Source organism: Staurois parvus, unplaced genomic scaffold (assembly GCF_062004578.1).
Source record: "Staurois parvus isolate SC_StPar_1 unplaced genomic scaffold, SC_StPar_1.0 ptg000303l, whole genome shotgun sequence".
In the NCBI taxonomy this organism is placed as follows: Eukaryota; Metazoa; Chordata; class Amphibia; order Anura; family Ranidae; genus Staurois; species Staurois parvus.
Genome location: NW_028318099.1, coordinates 9,218,228 through 9,239,970, shown reverse-complemented (window position 1 = coordinate 9,239,970; position 21,743 = coordinate 9,218,228). Strand labels below are relative to the sequence as shown.

The window sequence follows — 21,743 nt, the reverse complement described above, 5'->3', positions numbered from 1 at the left end:
CAATCGCCTTAGCTCCCACCTCACTGACAACAACCTTCTTGACCCTTTACAGTCTGGCTTTCGCTCACTACACTTTACTGAAACTGCCCTACTAAAACTCACTAATGATCTACTAACTGCTAAAACCAATGGCCACTACTCCATACTCTTAGTACTTGACCTCTCTGCGGCTTTTGATACTGTTGACCATCCCCTCCTCCTCAAAAAACTCCACTCTCTTGGCCTCCGAGACTCTGTTCTCTCCTGGTTCTCCTTCTACCTATCGCAGCACTCCTTCAGCGTCACCTATAACTCTGCCTCCTCCTCTCCACTTCCTCTTTCTGTAGGGGTCCCTCAAGGTTCCGCCCTTGAACCCCTACTCTTCTCCATCTACACCTCCTCCCTTGTTCACTTGATAAACTCCCATGGCTTTAAGTACCATCTCTATGCTGATGACACACAAATTTATCTTTCTACCCCTCACCTCCCCACTTCAGTTTCCTCTCGCATTACTAACCTACTAAGCGACATATCGGCATCTATGTCACTCCACTTCCTCAAACTCAGTCTTTCCAAAACTGAGTTATTAGTATTCCCCCCAGCCCGTGCCCCCTCCCCTGACTTCTCCATCAAGATCAATAACACAATCATCAGTCCCTCCCCTCATGCCAGGGTACTAGGTGTAATCCTAGACTCCCATCTGTTCTTTCAGCCCCAAATCCAATCGCTGTCTAAATCTTGTAGACTTCACCTGCACAACATCTCCAAGATATGCCAGTTCTTAACCTCAGAAACCACTAAGCAACTCCCTCCTCATTGGCCTACCTCATCGCAGGCTATCCCCTCTTCAGTCTATCATGAATGCTGCTGCCAGACTCATCCACCTTACTAACCATTCTGTATCAGCCACCCCTCTCTGCCAATCCCTCCACTGGCTTCCCGTTGCCCAATGAATAAAATTCAAAACATTAACAATAACATATAAAGCCATTTAATAACTCTGCTCACGTTTAGGCGATCTCTGAAAACCTATCTCTTCAGGGAAGCCTATGCTGCTGTCAGCTAATAATGGAATCTTCTACTCTTCCTACCAGTCCATCCCCCACAGTTACTACCTCTTGTACCACTAGCCCCTCCCTCCTAGATTGTAAGCTCCGAGGAGCAGGCCCCTCCTATCCCTCTTGTATTGAACTGTATTGTTGCTGTATTGTCTCCCATTATATTGTAAAGCGCTGAGCAAACTGTTTGCGCTATATAAATCCTGTGTAACCACCACATCTAAGAGTCGGTAAGCTGAAATACAATACATTTTTGTTTTGGGGTTTAATACTGCTTTTAATGTAGCAGTATGGCAACTTGGTAGCATTCCCTATGGCCCTAGAAATCTCATTTGCTGGTCGTAAGATTGGCTCACTGCTTTTCTCAGAAGTATGAATTGAGTCACATTTCAAGCATGCAAAAAGAGTAGAGATACTCTTTAGGTGTTGCCTTCTTCTTAAGATATTCAGACACTTCTGCTTTTCTCAATACAACACTCACTTTCCTCAAGTGGAAATAATGAAGGCTGGTCTTTACTTTAAGAAAGGACATGATGAAAGAAACAACATTTCCAGAACACTAAACATTCTCAGTAATCAGCAGACAGTAACAAAACTAGTCAGACATATCCCCTCTCCTGTAATATAAAAATATGTGCATAGACAATTGCCCTAAGGGGTGTGGCTATCACTCAGCTCTGACAGCACAGAGCACTGCATTGTGAAGGCTGGAGCCATTATTTTCACTGAAAGAGAAAAGATATTTTAGGACATTTCCAAACAATAATCAATCACAAATCATAACAAATGGAGGTACAGGGCTATAAAGAGATAAAAATATGTGAGACACTTCAGTTAACTTTTAAGCAATGATACAGCAGAAGCACAGTTGTCATGAACCATATGCCATAACTCAATCAACCTATTACCGTGTACTGTATGTAATTTTAAGAAGAAAATTACAATAACACATTCATTACATTATTGGTGCTTTTATTGCTGACAGTTATCAAGGTTACAATTTTTTAAACAGTTCTCCTTGTGAGAGCACTTCCCCATGAATACTAAAAACAGGAAAAACAGGAAAAGGAAAGGAAACTGAAAACAGTTATTTTATGTTAAATAGCGAGTCATGTTCTTTTCACATATCCATTTGTTGGGGTTATAGCAGCTTTCAGGTGACATGTCTCTTCCAAAGGTGGCACACTTGTGTTCACTGGATCTGATAGATCTTGATAAAAGTGAATAAAATAAAGGATAGTTATGAATCACATTCAACAGTTAATGAAAAAAGCAACTCTTTCATAAAAAGTCCTAAAAATCATACTACCTGTGAAAGATAGTAAATACTCACCTTTACAGCTCCCCACACCATCAAGGTCACTCGATTCAAGAGGGATTGCCCATGAGTGTTGCTTTCCTTGTCCCCAGCAGCACTTATTGGTTCCTCCAGCTGATCTCCATGTCACTATTGTGCTCTGTAATGATGTGAAGGCCAGATGGAGGAACCACTCAGCACTGATCAAGAAGTTGACAGATGATTTAAAAAGAAAACTTTGGGAAGGCAATTGCTCATGAATAGAGCCTCTTTCTGTGGCACAGGCAATGGGAAAGGTAAGTATTTACTGTCCTCATTAACATGGTTTTTATGATTCCTTTATCAATTGACATCTGCAATTTTTTTCATTTTGATTAGTTTTTGGATGAAAATCTAATTTTCGGAGATTCGGATGTATCCAAATTTCCGAATAGACATAGAAACAAATGGCAATCAATCCAAGAAAAGTTATAAAAAAAATAACAAATGCATTTGTTTCATTCGGATGATGATACATGATGCAATAGTAGTTCAGGGCCATGGGGAAATTGATTCAATTTTCGAATTTGTTCAGAAACATAACAAATGATCCAAATTCATCGTGAATAGCTGGTCGTAATTGTAAAGGCAATTTTTTTTTTATTAAATAACAAACATGTCACATTTACTTGCTCTGTGCAGTGGTTTAGCACAGTGAAGCCCCAATCCTCCTCTTTTCGAGTCCCCTGCTAGCACTCCTAACTCCTTCCTCCTGCCACACCCCCATGTTTACTTGTCATTCGGCCAGTGCCTCTTGATGGGACAGGTCCTGTTCGGAGGGCAGTGGGGGTTCTTTGTCTATTTCATGCGAGTCAACACAATAGAAAGTGCATGGAAAACTCCCCAAAGTGGTAAAAAGACTTCTACACTTTTCTGGCTTTTTCTTTCCCTTACTGAGCATATCATACTGAAATTGGTAAATGCTGAAGATATAACACAAGGCTGCTATGTTTGTGTGAATACTATTTGGCATGCTGGAAAATATCAGCAAATAAGGTATCAAAAACTGCAGGAGCATAAGCAGTCCAAATTGCTGCTATGCACTTTAAGGACAGTCCAATCTCTTGTGTTTCATGAAATCCTGTATTACCTGCCTTATTTATGAATTTGCCCTAGCATCCAATGAACTTACGTTTGTTTCTGGTATTTTCCACCAGTCTCCCAAATCCACTCTGTGGTGTGTTTCCTAAGACCAACCCAAAAGTGTCCATTCTTCAAAGCAACTTGGGTAGAAATGAATATCTGTAAAGAAACACATCAATGACACACTGTATATAATTCTTTGGTAATAGGTAAAGAAGACATGACATTGCTGAGGAATTTATCAAATCCAGCACATATAAAGAGCATGTCATAAAACAGCAGAGTTGACAGAGACACACGTCTGCATACCAACAAGTATATGTCTTACTTATCTATCTTTGGCAACAATCCTCAGCTCATCTGAGACATGACAATCTGGTGAAGCAAAAGCTAGAAGGTAGAGCGGGTCTTCCACATTTGGAGCTATATTATGTGCAATCTGTATTGAGTCATATTACTGATTGTTTTTTTTTCATGCCCATACCAAACTCTGGGTGATGAGTGCTTCTCTACCCTGGATATAATGACGCAAACAGCTGTTATAGACTGCATACATGCAATAGAAGATTGTCATAGACTATGGTCATGCCACAAGAGATGTTAAGATACTATGGGCATGCTACACGAGATGGTCAGCGACTACCGTGTTTTCGCAAAAATAAGACACTGTCTTATATTTTTTTTGGCTTAAAAAAAACACACTAGGTCTTATTTTCGGGGTAGGTCTTATTTTTCCAGGTGTGGACAGGGGGTGCAGAGGTGAGATGCAGGCAGTTGTGGATGAGGGTTACTATGGAGAGGCCCAGTTGATGACAGTTGTGAGCTGCAGTCAGGTGTTGCAGGGGTGATTTGACAGGTGTGTTTCAGACAGGGTGTAGATATGAGCCACAGACAGGGTGAAGGGGTGAGTTGCAGACGGGGAATGCAGAGGTGAGCTGTGGCCAGGGGGTGCAGAGCTGAGCTGTGGCTGGGAGGTGCAAAGGTGGGTTGCAACTCAGCTCACCTCTGCACCCCCCCCCCCCAGCCGCAGCTCACCTATGCACCCTGTCTGTAACTCACTTGACTCAATATACCTCTGCAACACCTGACTGCAGCTCGCCTTTGCACATCCCCCCCTCCACTGCCCTCATATGGTTAGCTAGCTTTGCAAAGCACAGCTGTCAGCAGCCGGCCCCTCTCTAAAGTAACTCCCGTATCGGGTCCTATCTTCCCACACAGTGCACCAAGAGCACTTACTCACCGCTCCGCCTCTTCCCCACTGGCCGGTGATCACCCCTGGGGCATAGGCTTCCATACATTAGGCTGCAGGAGGAGATGCCCCACCCCTAAACACACTGCATACTGCACCCACAGATATCTGTTCCTTCCCTGTCCCACATTGAGTACAGAGGTAGGGAGTTTCTGTGGGAGCGGATGGTGCTGTCACTTCAGCCATGCTTCTGTGTTTATAAGAGACAGTAGATATGGGTGTGCACAGCGCCAGTTCCGGAGGTGGCGGAATGGCGTTTCGCCATGTTCTAGCTGAAAAAAAGCCCTGATCATAACTAGGTCTTATTTTCGGGGTAGGTCTTGTACTTTAGCAATTCCCAAAAATAGCACTAGGTCTTATTTTCGGGGTAGGTCTTATTTTAGGGGAAACGGGGTATATACATGCTACAAGAGATGGTCAGAGACAGCAGACATGCCACAGGAGATGGTAGATATATTTGATGGAATCAAAAATATCAAATATCTTCTTTCCTTGGAGCACCATCCACCTAGAAATCCTACCTACTGTATATGAGAAACAAGGACTTCATTTAAAGTCCTTGTTTCTCATATACAGTAGGTAGGATTTCTAGGTGGATGGTGCTGGGAAAGAAAAATCTTGTATTGTACATGCCCAAATAAAAGGGGATTTTATGATTAAAATATCACAGTTTTATTATATATTATATACTTTAAATAATTTGTATTTTATTATAGATATGGAAATAAAAAGAGAAAAGTGATGGGCAGCACCAAAAAATGTAACACAATGCAAAGAAAATAAACCAAACCATTTAACTGCTAGAAGTCAGTTTTCTTTTCAAGCACTGAAACACAGACTACTGTCTCAGTCCCCGATCACTGCACAACAACTGCCATAGGGACACTTGAGGCCCCCACGCCACAGGGGCCTATAGAATGCTATTGAAAGACAAAGGTGCTCCTGACCCTTAATTATTTGTCATATCAAACCTCTTCTGCAGAGTCTTCCATGCATAGCAGGTCCGCGTTTCTGATTTGACAGTTCTCTCTGCTTGAAGACCAGTTATTTCTGTCTTCCGAAAAGAAATAACATTTACCTCTAAATGCTATCCAGTTCAAAGGACATAGCTCGCACACCTTGCCTGTCATTGAGGAAAGTAGAAATAAGTCAATCCATTTAGTATATCAGCATATGTTTAGGGTCTATTCACAGAAAAGCTCATGGATTTTACTGCATTACTTTTGGTACAATTCCTTATCTTTCCTATGCAGCTGGTTCATGTCTATGCACTGCGGTTTATTGTGTTTTTAAAGTGACCCTGTCAATTTTCTTTACAAGTGTTCTTTGCATACAGTTGATGTTGTAGTGTCACTATAAAGAAAAAGGTTAGTTCACACCCACACATGTTCAATGTGCATGTAAAGGTATAAATGGACCTAATGGAATGTCTAATCTTTCTACTTTTGAATTGTAGATTTTCAGTCTCAACCGGTGTTGCCAACCTCCTGCAGCATTTCTTACTGACAAACCATGGAAAATTTACTAACAAAGCACATTGTTTTACTGAGAACCTGAAAAATGACATTAAAAACTAAGGCAATCAGTGTTTAAACAATATAAACACAATATGGAAACACTGACAATACCCATAACAAGTAATTTGACTAGTTTACGCTTACAACTGTCAACGCAGCTTGACAAATTATCAGTCCCTAATATTTACAGACAATTGTAAAAATCATTGATTTTTACAAACTGTCTGTAAATTTATTGATGGTTGGCAACCCTGGTCTCAACTTCAGACATTTTTTTTTTGGATTGAATGAAGAAGAGTCCAATTTTATCAGACTTTTAGTTTTGCTTGAGACTACTCTCTCCCTGTCCCTTTGGCACCAGGAGAGGAAACCAGCTAGTTGTTAGCAAAACAGGAAGATACAAACAGTAATAAAAACTTTTAACGCTTCCTCATTATACTAAAAATTAGTCTTTGCTGTTGTCTGTGTCCCCTTAAAATAGATCTTTCAACGCATCCTATCCTGATCATAAGAGGGGGGAAATCTCCCTAATAGTAACAGAAACAACAAAAAAAAACCTAGCAGAGGCTCTAACCCTTCTCTGCTCTGTTCAAAAATAAAAATTAAACATATTTTATTTTATTTGTTAGATTACTTAAAGGCCTAACAAACACACACATCATAAGGGTTAAGCCATACCTCCCCAATTTCTGAAATGGTAAAGAGGGACACCTTTTATTACACAGTATGTACACAATGGAGACATCCCTGGTATGGCCCAGTTACATGGACCACAAAGATGTAATGTGAAGAAGAATATTGGCTAAACCATGCAAGTGCTTTTTTGACCTCTATTTTCCTTTTTATTGGCTATTCAAAATAACAAATGCAGTATATTGAGGTTGGATAAAAAGTTTAGTGCGGCAAAACATTTTTGGTTTTCTATAAAGTACAAAAGGTTTTGTATTTTGTATAAAGATGTACACATTAGATGAAAAAAAAGGGACTAAGGGATTTGGTCTCAAAAGAAGGACAGTCCCTCCAAACGAGGGGACAGATGGGAGATATGGCTACACTCTGGAGTAATCTAAAGAAATTCTAATTAGTTTATACAGATATGTAATTAGAACTTCACTCTTTCAATCAACACTGTTTTTAATCCTAGATAGAAAAGTATATTATACATACTTGTTTTAAACTTTTTTTTTCACATTTATTCATTTACTTCCTTGTTTCTAAGCCTAAGCAAATTATGTCATACATCCAGGGGCAGACTGACCATTTGGAAACTCGGGCACTACCCGAGGGCCCGGGGTCAGTAGGGGGCCCCATGAGATGCCCCTGGTACCTTTTTCATAGGCTTTTTTGAGTTTGGGCAAGGACACAGGGGCTCCATGATCCCCTATTGTCCGGGGGCCCCATGAGTTGTCAGTCCACCCCTGCATACATCACAGGAGTCTTCAGGAGGAGAGGGGGCTTTGTCTCATCTAAGCACTCCTGCCTGCATACCTGAGCTAAGGGCAGATTGTGATGAGAGTCACTTTGGGTGGGGGGCCCATGGAACCCAGCTCACTTTGGAGAGGTGGGGAGACCCCTGTCTCAGCTCCCCATATCCCTCTAATGTGTAAATCACCCTGTGCCTGCTAGGGGTACAGGTTGATCTGTCCTAATATTGTGTGGGCTTTGTCTCAAACTGTGTAGACATGTTTAGGAGATAGGTGGGGTGGGGGTTGTTGATTGTTTAATGTTATGTGGCTGCATCCCATTGTTCTATTGCTTGTCTGGCTTGGAAGCAAACTAATATGGGATCTATGTGTTTATGTGTATTAGCTTAGTGGGGGGGGTGTCTCCAGCAGCCCTCCCTCCTGATGGGACTGTCTGCCAGTGGGAAGTTTGAAGACCTGCGTGTCTCTTGTTACTAAATGTAGATTGCTCCATCCTGTGTTATTATGCAGGGAGGGGGATTGTCCCCTGAGTGTATATATCTTGTATCTGTGTTCAAATAAACTAGTCTACCTCCTGGTTTACTTCAAATCTGGTGTCGTCTGGATCTTGGGGTAACAATAGCCAGATTCACTGGTCTCGTGTTCCAGAGCCTGAGAAGCAGCTTGTGAGTGTCTGGGGTTCATTACACAGATGGATTCCAGAAAGTAAATGCTACACGGATCATCTGTCCTTACTCAACGTGGTCACAGCCAGAAGTGCTGGGGGGTGTCTCTCAAAGTGATTTTTCAGCAAAATAAAGAATGGAGACATGGATGGATGGGGAAATTTGCTTTGAATAGTAAAAATGAATTAACCAGCATTTTTTTTTTTGTTTGTTTGCTTGTTGTACTCAGATGCAGTGTAGTTCCATTTTCAGTATAGGCATTAATCTGCTGCTCCACTGATTACATTTAGGTAAAGCCAGGTGATTACCTTACCTGTGGCAGCGCATAGGTCTGTGATCATGTCAAAAGCATCATAGTAGTGTTTCTGGATAGGTGAAGGAGCTCTGTTGGTGCTGTTTGCCAAGGATGGTCCTGAAGAGTCCTGAAGAGTTTCACAGGGGATTTTCCAAACTAACAGTAATATATAAACACACATATATGTTAACTCATTTGTGAAAACTGTTTTATAACTTGACTTCCACTGTAAACCTGCTGTCATTATTCAACATTACCAGTCCCTTTTTCTATTAAAGGACAACTTATAGTCCTGTAAATGTAATGTTTAGAGTGTATGAACTAACTGTATTAAAGGATAAGTTCACCTTTGGGAACATGTTCCATGTTCTTGTTTTTAGAGTGGAACCTGTAACATGTTAGCAGGCACAGGCAGACAGCTACACTAGCAGTCTGCAGGAGTCCTGCATTGCACCCATGATCAGTAGATCAGTAGAATGTTTTGCAGGTAATGCATAGTATGAAAAATAATAAATGCACATTTTTTTACCTACAAAAAGATGTGTATTTATTTTAATTTTTGTTTTATTAAGGTGAATGTGACAGAACCAACCAGGACAGAGGTTTTTGGAAGGGCTAGAGACTAGCCTTCTACCCACTGATTATGGCCCTTGGAGACAGGAGATCAATCTTTAATGATGGATAATGATGATGATGAACGCTGAGAGTAAAGACAGTATAGGTTCCCTTCTGGAGTGGATTGAAAGGTATAATATTAACCTTGTACAGGTTAATGGTCAAAGGTAATATGGGGCCCTCTTGCAGACTTGGTTGAAGAAGCTCCTCTACATGGGACAGAAATATTTGTCAACAATCTCCCTCAAGAAATCTATGAAGATAAATTAATTCCACTTTTTCACACTGTTGGAATATTGTATGAGTTTTGCCTTTTGATGGGCAGATTATACAAGTGAAAGCAAACACCTGAAAGACAGCATGTGTAATGGACTTGGTGTATTGAGAGTTGTAGGTGCTGGGCTGTCTGGGGTGTGTTCCCTGGCTTGTCTGGGTGCTTGGCTGTTGGTTAGCTTAAAGTGGAGTTCCACCCAATTTTTAAAGTTTGGCCCCATGTATTGCTTCCTGCTGTCCCATCAATGTTTGGTACATTCTTTTCCTCCTAAAGGTTTAATACCTTTAGACTACTTGAAGCACTGCACTTCCGATGTACCTCGCCGTGGCAAGGTACGTCACATCCTCCTGCCTGTTGGTTCCTGGGATGTATGTGTCATCAATCCCAGAAGTCAATGGGCATCCCCCACTCTGCAATGAGTCTACCACGCTTTCTTCACATTGCACAGGCGCAAAATCAGGAGGTGCATGCTGGGTAGCCAGCTGCACCATATCCCGGAAGAAAGTGCGGCCAGGCTTCAGATGTCCACAGTGAAGATGGAAGAACACAGGATCATGAGGGGCCAGTGACTATCTTTGAAAACACAAGGAATACAAACAATTACATATGCAGCTTATGCCAACTTGCATGGCATAAACTGCGACTGTCACGAAGGTGCTTTTAAAAAAAAAAGAAAAAAAATGACTGGAACTCTGCTTTAATGTTAATTAGATCACTCTTAGCTGTTGGTTGTACTGTTTACTGTTTGCACTGTTTAGGATAATGCGATCAAGCCCTTACCTAATCAGTGTGGGATGTTTATCCCAATGTGTAACATGTGTTTTATTGTTCATGTAGGGACTGCCCCTATTTCTGAAGTATATAAAAACCTGTATTTCTGTTCAAAAAAGAGTTCCAGTTTTTGCACCTAAGCTAGTGTTGCCTAGTCTTTGGTGTGATGCCCAGCTATAATACTTTGGTCCTGTGTCCTAGTGGCAAGGAAGCAGTCCTCTGATGGACTCACCCAATCGGGGTGACAGGCGGTTCCGTCACAGTGAACTTAACCTTAATCAATATACATGTTCTCCCCTTCCAATTCTTACTTCATTTCTTTTACTTATAATACTGTACAATAAAAATATAATATAGAAGAAAATAGTAAGTTTATAATGTGTACAGAGAATAAATGCTGCCTCCTAAATGCTACATAGTTTAATTGATATTATACATTACCTAATATAAATATCACAGCAATTTCAACTGCCTTCAAAATAACAACCAGTGACAGCAAGGCTGTGGGGTGACAATAAAAATGGTGTGGATCTGAAAAGTAAGGAAATAAAATAATATCAGATGTTTATGTAGCGCTACGCCAGGAGGAGCAGCTGGTATTATTGCTCAGGTTTCCCCTTATTTCACCCCACAGCCAGGTACACACACTCTTTCACTCGTCTTCAATGACCAGTCTAGGGAATGTTTGTTTTTGGAGTTTTATTGTTAAACTGGGGATAGGGATGGGGAATTTAGTAGGATACTCCAAAATTAGAACTATTCACACTGAGGACATCTAGCTGATCTCTTAGATGAGCACTTTTGAAGTCCTTGCTGAGAGCTGATAGCAGACTTCTCTTTAATTTGCAAGTAACAAGTATCTTAGGAGCGAGCTAAGTCCCTTTAGTGGTAGTAGTATTTGCAGGGCTGAGCTCCTCAGGTACATGCCTGTTACGGGAGACTGTGGTAATCCAAAAGTAATAGAACTGAGCAAAGTCCTTTGCAGTTGCAATGGTTGTACAAGCTCTTTCGAACACCAGCCACCGTTCCCTTTTTCTCAGACCCACGCTGAGTATCATGCATCAGAAGGATAGCAACGCACACAGAGTCCCCAAGGTCTCTCAGTGTCTGTACTGACAAGTCCAAGGACAGAATGGCAGCCTCCCTCCAATCTTCCAAGCGACTCTCTCTCCAGTGATACCAGACAGATCTTTGTCAGACAGCTCTCCTCAGTCAGTTTACTGTAGAACCAGGGTCACTCTTCCTAACTTCAGGCCCTCAGGTCGCCCACCTGAGGCCCACATGGTAGCAAGTGTCAGGCAAGGCAAACCTGCCTACAACCTGGCTTAGTGCAATCCTCCCCAGGGAAAGATGGTAAACCCATGTGCTCACAGAACATAAATACCACTCCCAGTGTGCAATGGGGCCATCCTCTCCTGCAACTGGCCAGGGCTGTATCTATATTCATGCTGCTCATTTGCCTAGATCCTTCCCAGGTTCTGGAAGCCTCTCATAGCTTCCTGAAGTCAGGCAGAACTCAAGGCAAACTTAGCAGCACCAGAGCATCATCAGCAGACCTGACTAATCCATCACAGCACTCTGTTACGCAGAGAGCCCAATTCGATTTTCCTAACAGTCTCTCTGCTAAGCAGAGAAACACAGCTATACTTATCCTAACTATATAAATCCTAGCACCTACCTAGGAGGGTGTTACATTTAATAAAGCTGATTGTAGATTGTGTCTCACTAAGAATAGATAACACAAATAATAGAGAAATTTGAAGCCAGTTTGATAGAGGGGTGGCTTGGAGATAAATTCACTGACTGTAAAACATGAGGGGCATGGAACTGATTCTTATAACTGGTTCCCATGAAAATGTACCATTCTTGGAACTTTTGAAATTGGAAAATGATTCCACTTGTTCTTGCTCATGTGATTACTAGACATGACTGAGAAACTGGAAACCCCCAGTAAATTGTAAGATTTTCTCTAGTGTGTATGTATACAATAAGGCATTTCATGTTCTTTGAACTCCCAGCCAGGGGCGGACTGACAACTCATGGGGCCCCAGGGCAATAGAGGATCAAAACTCAAAAAAGCCTATGAAAAAGGTACCAGGGGCATCTCATGGGGCCCCCTACTGACCCTGGGTCCTTGGGCAGTGCCCGAGTTTCCAAATGGTCAGTCCTGCTCCCAGCTCTCTGGTTTATAAATGCTACAATATTATGGCATGAGCCTGAAGACATACTTACTGTACAAACAGTAAGTTTTGGGTCAAATCCAAAGACATGTCTGTGAAATCAGTCTCACTGATCATCATTTTTGGCCTCAATTAAAAACTTTTCAAGGGAGAGGTTGAGTGTATATAAAGGGTTTTTGACTATCCAGTAAAATATTACCTGAAAAATATATTTCCATGTTGTGAGTGCTGCCTGTCTGCTGCCCATCTGTTTCAACAAATAAATGGATTCCATGCATGCTTTGCTTCTCCTATTCTGCTGTTTGCTATCAATTTCTAAGGACTACATATTCCATGCTACTATACTGCCTGCACACTGTGATTCCTGTACTGCCTTCTTATACTTTTCATCTCAATACCTTTGTAGTTCAGAAGACAAGCACTGTGAAATGTGTGATACAGCAGTGCCAACTAAGAGGGCATAGTGAGTACAGGTCACAGTAAATGTGTGGGCATCTTCACAAAATAGGTTTACAAACTTCAAGATTGTTCAGATTAATATGAGTAGGCTTGAAATAATTGAAATATAATGTGGAAATAAATATATGATTTTAAATTTTAACAATAGATACACTTGAAATGATTTTTATATCTTTTGGGTGGAATTGTACACTTGAGTTTCTAGATCATCACACCTACTGTGGCCATTATGTGGGATTCCTCTCTCAGTTAACTTAGTAATGTGTTTAATTTTATGGAGAATACAACAGGAGGAGCTAGAACACCCAAAGGTGGGCAGAAATACCCAAACTCAGAGGTGGAAAGGAACAAATTCAGACGTTATGGCAAGAAGATCTTACAGTTGGTGTTTTCAATACATATAAAAACCAAAGGCTGACTGAGCACACCAGACTCTGACTAGAACTAAAATATCATTTTTGGATGGACAGATCCCTTATAAAGTTTGGGACCAGCAGTTGTATAATTTTCTAATCAGACAAATGCCGAGACATGGATTTCCCATTAAATAGTGGAAAATCTGGTTATCTAACTAATCATGTGAAAGAAACTTAATCTGTCTAGTGTTCCAGTAGATGTCCAGTGTTAAAAATTGGCAGATGATTGTCTAATTGCTACTTTGCCACTTTCTAATTATGGTCCATAGAAACTGTATTCCATACTGTATTATACTTCTCACAGGATAGGAGTCAAAAGTAATAGCCATACTTTGTTCTACACTTTCAGCCAATGTTTTCATATCCCAAAGTCACCAGGAATGTTAAAAACTACAGGGGTTATTTACTAATGCCTCTTTCACATGGACATCAACCTTTCAGTCACGTTTTTTCAAAGAACAAATGGATTCAGCTTGCACCTCCATCTTCAGTTCAGTTCAGGTCAGTTTACATCAGTTTGCACTTCAGTTGAGTTCAGGTCAGTTTATATTAGTTCAGTTCAGTTCAGTTTATATCAGTTCAGTTCTATTCAGTTTACATCAGTATACATCCATTCCGTCCTGTTCCGTTTCAACTGATCTAGATATTGGCTTTTCTTTTTTAAAAAAATGGACCTGAACTGAAATGGATGTAGGCAGATGTAAACTGATGATCATCAGGTTATATCTACCCACCCATAGACATACATTGTGGTTCAGTCTGGATCCATCTGAAAAACTGACACAAGGATCTAGACCAGGGGTGGGCAAACTTTTTGACTTGAGGGCCGCAATGGGTTCATATATTGGACCCGGGGGCCGGACCAAGAGTAGATGAATGATGTGTATGTGTCATCCATAGTAAGTATAGTAATATTCCCCCATAGTAAGCATAGTAATTAATCCCCCATATAGTAATTCATCCCCCATAGTAATTCATCCCCCATATAGTAATTCATCCCCCATAGTAATTCATCCCCCATAGTAATTCATCCCCCATATAGTAATTCATCCCCCATAGTAATTCATCCCCCATATAGTAATTCATCCCCATAGTAATTCATCCCCCATATAGTAATTCATCCCCTATATAGTAATTCATCCCCCATATAGTAATTCATCCCCCATAGTAATTCATCCCCCATAGTAATTCATCGAATTACTATTCTACTATAGAATTATTGTGAAAATAATTATGAAAATTAAAATAACTACTCCCAATTCTCAGAATTCGGATCACACCCACTAAGTTCCCCTTTTTTACACTCCACTATACCTAGAGGGATGTAACCCTTTGCTTACCTTTCCATGTCTCACAGTTCTCTCCTTTTGGAGAACCCATTGTCCTGACCAGTCTCTTTTTGAATGCCCATTGAAAAGATCCTGATGACAAGTTGGAGGATTTTGTCTCCCCTCTGAAGCAACTTCCCACATTCAGAAAGGTCAGTCATTAATGTATATAAAACCCTAACTCTATTACTCCACTTCACAGGCAACATTTTTTTTTACAGATATCCCCCCGAGGAATCTTTTACTGTGACATATTACTATTGATCTTGGCATGATGAGACTACACTTGTCAACAGCAAAGAGAACACCAGACCTTAGATGTCTGAGGTTTAGTCAAAACAAGTTCCACCTTCATACTCCCTAAGAAGATTCTAATTATTGGCACCTAATCTGAGAGAAGGTTGTATTTTCTTGGGGTAGTGGTAAATGTAGGGGAGTACATAATTTTTCCATATGACAAATCTGCAGTTTTATTAATTTAGATACAAGGTAAATTTATGTGTCATTTTTTCAAGAGTATCACATTTATTTGTAGGCACTATTTATATGAAAATCTGATATTTTCCTGTTCAAGTGAGTTGAAGAAGTAAACAATTTCCATGGTATCTGTGTGTTTTAAAGACCTGAAGTAAATAGGGAGAGCTGCCAGAAAGGCTGCCAGAAGTGACAGTTGCTCCTATACTATAAAGTGCTAAACAGTGCTATGTACGTTCATATACACAGTGCTGTATTGTGCTACATTATAGTGAATTGTTGTGTGGTGGGCCATATAATGAGTACCACACCATGTTCACTGTTCTGTATTGGGCTACATTACTGTGAACTGCAGTGTGGTGCAGTTTATTATTCTATTATTGTGTACCCCCTTCTGTGTTCACAGTGCATAGACCCACCAGTTCTTTCTAGGACTACTTTTTGTATGTGTCCATAACAAGTTCAGTTGCTTTTTAGCTGTGTTTTACAGTTGGGTTTTAGTGTTTTTAGGGTTTGTGTTTTTTGAGGGAGGTTTATTTTATTTTCATTTAATTTTGCTGGGTTTGTTTTGTTTATTTATAGGTCAGCATCCCTGACACAGGCAAATCATCCTTTAGTTTGTTGTACATTACAGGACTTGTTGAGTTTAGTGCACCAAAGCATCACAAAATAAATCCCCATTACCATGGTTGCTGATAAAGTTAGGCAACCCCCTTGTATTCATAATGTTATGCATGCATAAAGAGTATTATTATTATTATTATACAGTATTTATATAGCGCCAATAGTTTAATAGAGTTTGGGACCTCTCCAGGAGGGAAATAAAGTGGATTTATATTTTACACACATTAGTACCTGATGGCTTGAATATTGAACTGGATATTAATTGTTAGTGATCTAAGTATATTAATGGACTTATAAATATAAATATGTTGAGTCTAATTAGATGTTTGTATTATTATTTGTGGAGTTTCACAAGCAAATAATGCTAACCATGAGAGTGGGAGGCATGTATGTCTGGTGAGTGATTTTTCATGAGCACATGGTGGTGTTTTTTGGGGATGGAAATTGGCAAGTTTATGGAGACAATTTGAGCACTTCAATCTGCACTCAAGTGATATCATAGATTTATTTGATTAACACAGTCTCTGTTGGAGAGCTGGCCAGCATCTCATAATGTATCACCCCACTTTAAGCGATTGACAGTTCCAGGTAGGTAGCGAAACTGGTTTCCCATCAGAGTGCTCCTTCCCCTATCCACCCAGGGGGTGCAGGGGTACTCAGTGGGTGCAGGGGATCCTGTCCTGTACCACTGGTGGGTTGGTGGCTGCTACTGGGCCGTCTAGCTGGGCCGCTACTTTCCTGCTGCACAGGTGATCCTCGCTCTGGGGGCCAGTGAAGTTCTGAACTTTCTTCCTTTCCAGCTCCCTTACGGGTACATCGCTGGACAGAAAGTAAGTAAATGCTTCCTACTGAAGCCACATACAACGTGCATCAAGTCTGTACACATTTTTTTGGGTTTTGTTCTGTGAAATAATTTTATAACTATATATAATAATTTTAGCATTTTACCTCTCCCTTTTAAATTGTAGACTAATACAGCTTCCTGCCTACTGTGCATTGCACACAATTCCTAGTTATTGTTTGTGAAGTAATACACTATAATTTATATCTCTTAATTAAACTTGCCTTGTTAGGCCCTCTCGTGGTTTAATGAAGCTGTCTATGTACTGTGCATCAAATGCACAATATTTCTGACTATTGTATTTGAAATAATAAAGGTTTCGTAGAGTAAGACTTACAACTCCTTGAAACTTCAGTGTACACCTTTTCCATTATGTTATCAATACTCTCCCTCTACATTGTCAGAAGAGTCCAAAAATGCAGTTTAGGACAACTAGGCCAAAAAGCCAGTTTTGCATCAAAGAACCGTATGCAAATAGTACCATATGCATCATCACCTCTGCAAGGCCAGTGTCTGTGCTGGCAGCCTTATCTTGTAAGGGATCATTTGTTTAAATGTTTTTATGGGGACAAGGTGATGTCTAAGCCTAGGTGAGATGATAATGAAGTCTAATGAACCCCAAACTGAGTTGGAAGAGTGGATATGTCATATTCGACACAGTACCACCCTCATTTCATTTTTAAAGTCAGAATTGCCAGAGCATATGCTGTGAACGATGCTTGATCCCTTTAAAACATGTGGCTACCATTTGGGTGTGTAATATTTTAACTGTGGAGTAAATGTTTCCCACTGATGACCGCTCTCAGTCTGCTGGTGCTTAATTTGTGGATCCATGGGCTGGAACATCTCTGTACAGGTTGAGGCTAAGAGTGTGATACTGGCACACTATGCTTTTTTTTATAAGGTAGTGCCCAGGTTACACCTACCTCTCGCTTAAGGCCTGACAGACAAGTTTTATTAAAGTTGAAGTAAAGTTGATTTTTTTATATTTTACCTACAGGTAAGCCTGTAATAAGGCTTACCTGTAGGTACTGTAAATATCTCTTAAATGTGCACCGTTTAGGAGATATTTACTTTTGCAGCACCACTGATTTCACCAGTGCATGTGTGCTGCGCTCTCAATAGACAGCATGCCATCCATTGAAAAACCCTTGGTACGGCCAAAACTCATTGCGGCTCGGCTAGTCAAAGATGGAAGCCTCGGGGAGTTGTGACAACGCTCCGCTGGAGGGTTTCGTTTTCAAGTAAGTCTTTCATAATGTACTAGTATGCAATGCATATTAGCACATTATGCTCTTATCTTCCAGGGAGAAGATTTTAGACTTTTTTTGCGGTTTACTATCACTTTAAAGGTGATTTGCTAAATGTAATTTCAGCTTTGATAAATGGGGTGGGGGACTAAGAGGGGGTGCTTCAGTACACACCACTGTTGCACACCAGTATGCAGTGTTGTGCTGCACAAAACAAAATGGAAGCTTGTTTCTTTAATGATGGGAACAAGGTTCTCATTCATGGGTATTGGATTCCAGCTCGAATAGCTCATGCCAATACAAATTACAGTAACAGGTACTTTAGGGAATACGGTCAACATGGTGAAGTGCTATACATATTTCTTGAAAATACAACAAAAGGGATTAAACAAAACAAAAGGGAAACTAGTCATGAACTGAGGAGTCCTTCCACCCTTAGAACCCCTATTATCGAAAACCAAACCAATAACTATACAATGGTTAGCATGCCAACAGCTTTTCTCCTTCATATCCACATTTCCAGATAAATGAACCTCTTGTTTTCCACCAGCCTCATTTGAGAATCTCATTCTACTTGACTCCCACCTAATATAAACTATTTCCTCACTGTACACCATCCTCCTTACCCACAACCATCCCTCCCTACCCCATTATACAGATCAGTGTATTGAAGGAAGTTGGGGTTTCCCTTTCCCCCGATGATTGGGGAAAAGCTTTAATCTTTACACACCAACTATCTCTGGCAACTAAGGCTCAGGAAACTAATTTTAAAATCCTTACCCCCATAATGTTGTCCTACAGTACTTCACACTATTTATCCCTGATTTTCTGATCTATGCTGGAGATGCCATAATCAGCCTGGCACCATGCCCCATATTTGGTGGGCATGCCCCCTATCAAAAAATGTTGGGAGACCATCCTGAAATTTTATACCAAAATTAATCAATCAATCATCTCTATTGTTGCTCAGATTTCACTACATTATTATTATATATTACCAGGTTCCATTAAATATGGTAAAACAGATATCCTGCAACAGTTCCTTATTGCTGCTCATACTGTGATCCCTCACCACTGTCGCTCATCACAAACACCCACCATACTAGAGTGGGCAATGGAATTATACATATCTCTAACTTGGAATTACTCCTAGCATAGGAATACAGTGAACATAAGTCCTACGCGGGTATTTGGACCACTTGGCCTTTTCAAAAAACAGAAATTCCAAGACAAACTATCTTCTTAAGCCTACACTCCCCCAGGGTGGCCATGGCTGTGCCATCAGAAGAATTCTTTACCCCTCTCCCGCCTCTATTTATGTGCTTCTCTCTTCCTCACCCTACGTCACCATCTCTCTACTAAAACCACCCTCCACTACCCTCCCTACCCCCCTCCACATAAACACCATTCAGTAGCTACTCTCTCCCATGAAACCAGCCACACTTAGGTACCGCAAATAAGATACATTCTAGAACATGGGCACAAAGTCCTTGAACTAACAATATTTCCGAATACAATCTCAAAAACCTTCCCACTTTATTATGGGGTACTGGTTCTTTTGATATTTATGATGCACCCAGCGAAACCTAGATAATCTGATACTATTACATGTGCTAATGGGTCTTTTTGGGACCCAATAACTCATGCCAAATGTTCTTGATTGCGACATATCCTCTGTCTATGAGGTACTATTTCTACCCCTTACCCCCATCTTTCTTTATTCTGTATCCCCATCCTGTTATATGAAAAATTTCAATAAATTCAGAATGAATAAAAAAAGGGAAATTTTACTTCTGTCAGCAACAAATGTCAAACCAAAGAAACCTTGTATGAGGACACCCTATGTTCTTTGGTTTTCCGTCTGCAGCTATTCCCAATAGTGTGGTGGATACAGATACTAGATGCTAAATATAGTGACAACTATGGCATGGAAAATAGGGGTTGCTTTGGTGCACACCACGGTTGCCACACAACTGTTGCTACACAAAGGATAGGCTGGGTACCTGCCACTGTCATGTAGCACAGGCCACAAAAAAGGCACATTACTCATCCGATATAAATGACTGCTACGTACCCTTTGCAAATGGAACTTGGAAAAGGAAACCATGCATTGTATTGCATTTTGTAGAGTTCCTCTAAAAACCCATAACAGACCTGAAGTGTCTATTATGAATATGAGGGGGGTAACCTTACGCCGTTTTTCCCCCCAACAAGCCTGAGGAGAAGTTGTCACATTTAACAGAGGTAGAAATACCATTGCTAAATGTTATCACTTTCTTCTGTTGCCAGAGGTTAGAAAAAGAGGAACTTCGGAACAAGTAAACCAAGAGCTTATCCCTGCTTGGTATGAATAAAAACACAATAATTCATACCTAGTCCTTCATCATTAAGTCTTTTTTTAATTTGTAGTTTTATCTATTTAACTGTTATTGTTTCCATCTTTATATTATAGTTTTTGAGCAGTAACTGTAAAACACATGGGACACTAAGGCACTTTTCTTACATAAGGCATTTTATTTGGGGCTTTTACATATTTTATGGACTTTTTGCATTGGTTTGATATTTTATATAAAATCATGTGGTTTTATGTATACACTTCTGTATATAGTTTTCAGCACATAATTAGCACTTTACATATATACTGTACATATTGTTTTTGCTGGAATTTTTTTGTAGACTGAACGTTGTATTTATATAATTTATATTTAAGATCACATTCTGATTCATTGCAGCAGCTGTATAAAACATAGGGACATAGAGAGGGTTTATGAGTATATACTTAGACCTTTTTAACCTCATTAAACATACAACCTATTCCCTGTCTTCCACCTCTTTGTGATTTCCCTCTTTGGTTTCCCTTTGTTAATAATTAACATGCTTATGAGGCAAAATATGCAAAATTCATTATCTTAATATGTCTCACTCTGTTGCACAGCACTAACAAATAGCCATCTCTGCTCTCTTTTTAACTAAGCTGTATTTTGTTTATTCATAAATGTGAAACATACATATTATTCTGTAATAATAATTTTGTTATAAAGATTTTATATAAAAACAAATATTTTAAATAAAAAGAATTCACACAATAAAAAATAATCCACTGCAGGTTCGTACTTACAGCAATGGTCATTCCAGCCTGGTCAATACTATATGTGCTGCCTAAAATTCATATATCTTTTGGTTCAAAAAAGGGAAAATTAACATTTTTGATTGACAATAAAGAATGCTAGCAGCACACCATATTAAATATGAAAGAATAGAAACAAAGTTTATTACTTATATACTGTACTTTCTTATAAATTGTAAGGTGCTGCAATACTGGACCACATCAAAGAGATTACAATCTGAAAAAAAAAAACACTTTTACCTTTATGTTTCCTAAATCTTCTCATTCTTACGAAATGTTGACTTGGATGAATAGGAAGTATCTGTCACCTACGTGCAGCCCTGGTTGCTTATTATAAAATTGACAGGATGTGTATTTTTGTAACCAATGAGAAAAAAGAATCAGCTCTATTTATTAACCTATGAGATGAAACTGAAGTATTTCTCCATTCTTATACGTGTCGTGTCTTAGATTCAACTTAATGGAAAATAACACCAACACACCAGCCACAAAGGTGCTACTCCACACAGCTTACTGATAAACAAAACCAACACAATGTTTCCTTTGGTGCTCCTTCACACATCTAGTGTGTCTAGTGTGGTTAAAACTGTACAGAAAGAAGTATGCAGACTGGTTGCTGACCTTTCCGTCTTAAAATACTAGATGTCTGGCTGTTTTGGTCATCCAAACTTCTGATACTGATACAGATCCAGACAAAGTATGGAGGTAAAAAATTTTCCCTTCACGCTGATAATTCCGTAGTGCATACTTAAAGTTCAATAACTCCAAGTAGCTAGAG

At 40.0% G+C, this 21,743-nt stretch overlaps 1 protein-coding gene across 2 annotated transcripts; it reads right to left on the bottom strand.

Annotated features, from left to right (window-relative positions):
• Positions 1-1,992: 1,992 nt before the first annotated feature.
• LOC149457757 (C-type lectin domain family 2 member B-like) lies at positions 1,993-21,286 on the bottom strand. 2 transcript variants are annotated; one of them, XM_089683094.1, is made up of 6 exons: positions 21,206-21,265; positions 10,708-10,797; positions 8,625-8,762; positions 5,677-5,828; positions 3,506-3,615; positions 1,993-2,247 (listed from the first exon to the last, which is right to left on the bottom strand). In XM_089683094.1, the coding sequence occupies exons 1-6, from the start codon at positions 21,228-21,230 to the stop codon at positions 2,130-2,132; spliced, it is 633 nt and encodes a 210-aa protein (XP_089539220.1). In that variant the 5' UTR covers positions 21,231-21,265; the 3' UTR covers positions 1,993-2,129. The 2 variants fall into 2 exon arrangements, with proteins under 2 accessions (XP_089539220.1, XP_089539221.1); XM_089683095.1 differs by lacking the exon at positions 10,708-10,797 and having other exon boundaries at positions 21,206-21,286.
• Between the last annotated feature and the right edge of the window lie 457 nt (positions 21,287-21,743).

Bases quoted from the DNA above. Each gene is read 5' to 3' on its own strand.
- LOC149457757 (XM_089683094.1), bottom strand. From the start codon at position 21,230: ATGAGAAGATTTAGGAAACATAAAG. The intron at 8,763-10,707 runs GTAATGTATAAT...TATTACTGTTAG, and splicing joins TGCTGTGATATTTATATTAG to TTTGGAAAATCCCCTGTGAA. The intron at 5,829-8,624 runs GTAAGGTAATCA...CCTCAATGACAG, and splicing joins AGACCTATGCGCTGCCACAG to GCAAGGTGTGCGAGCTATGT.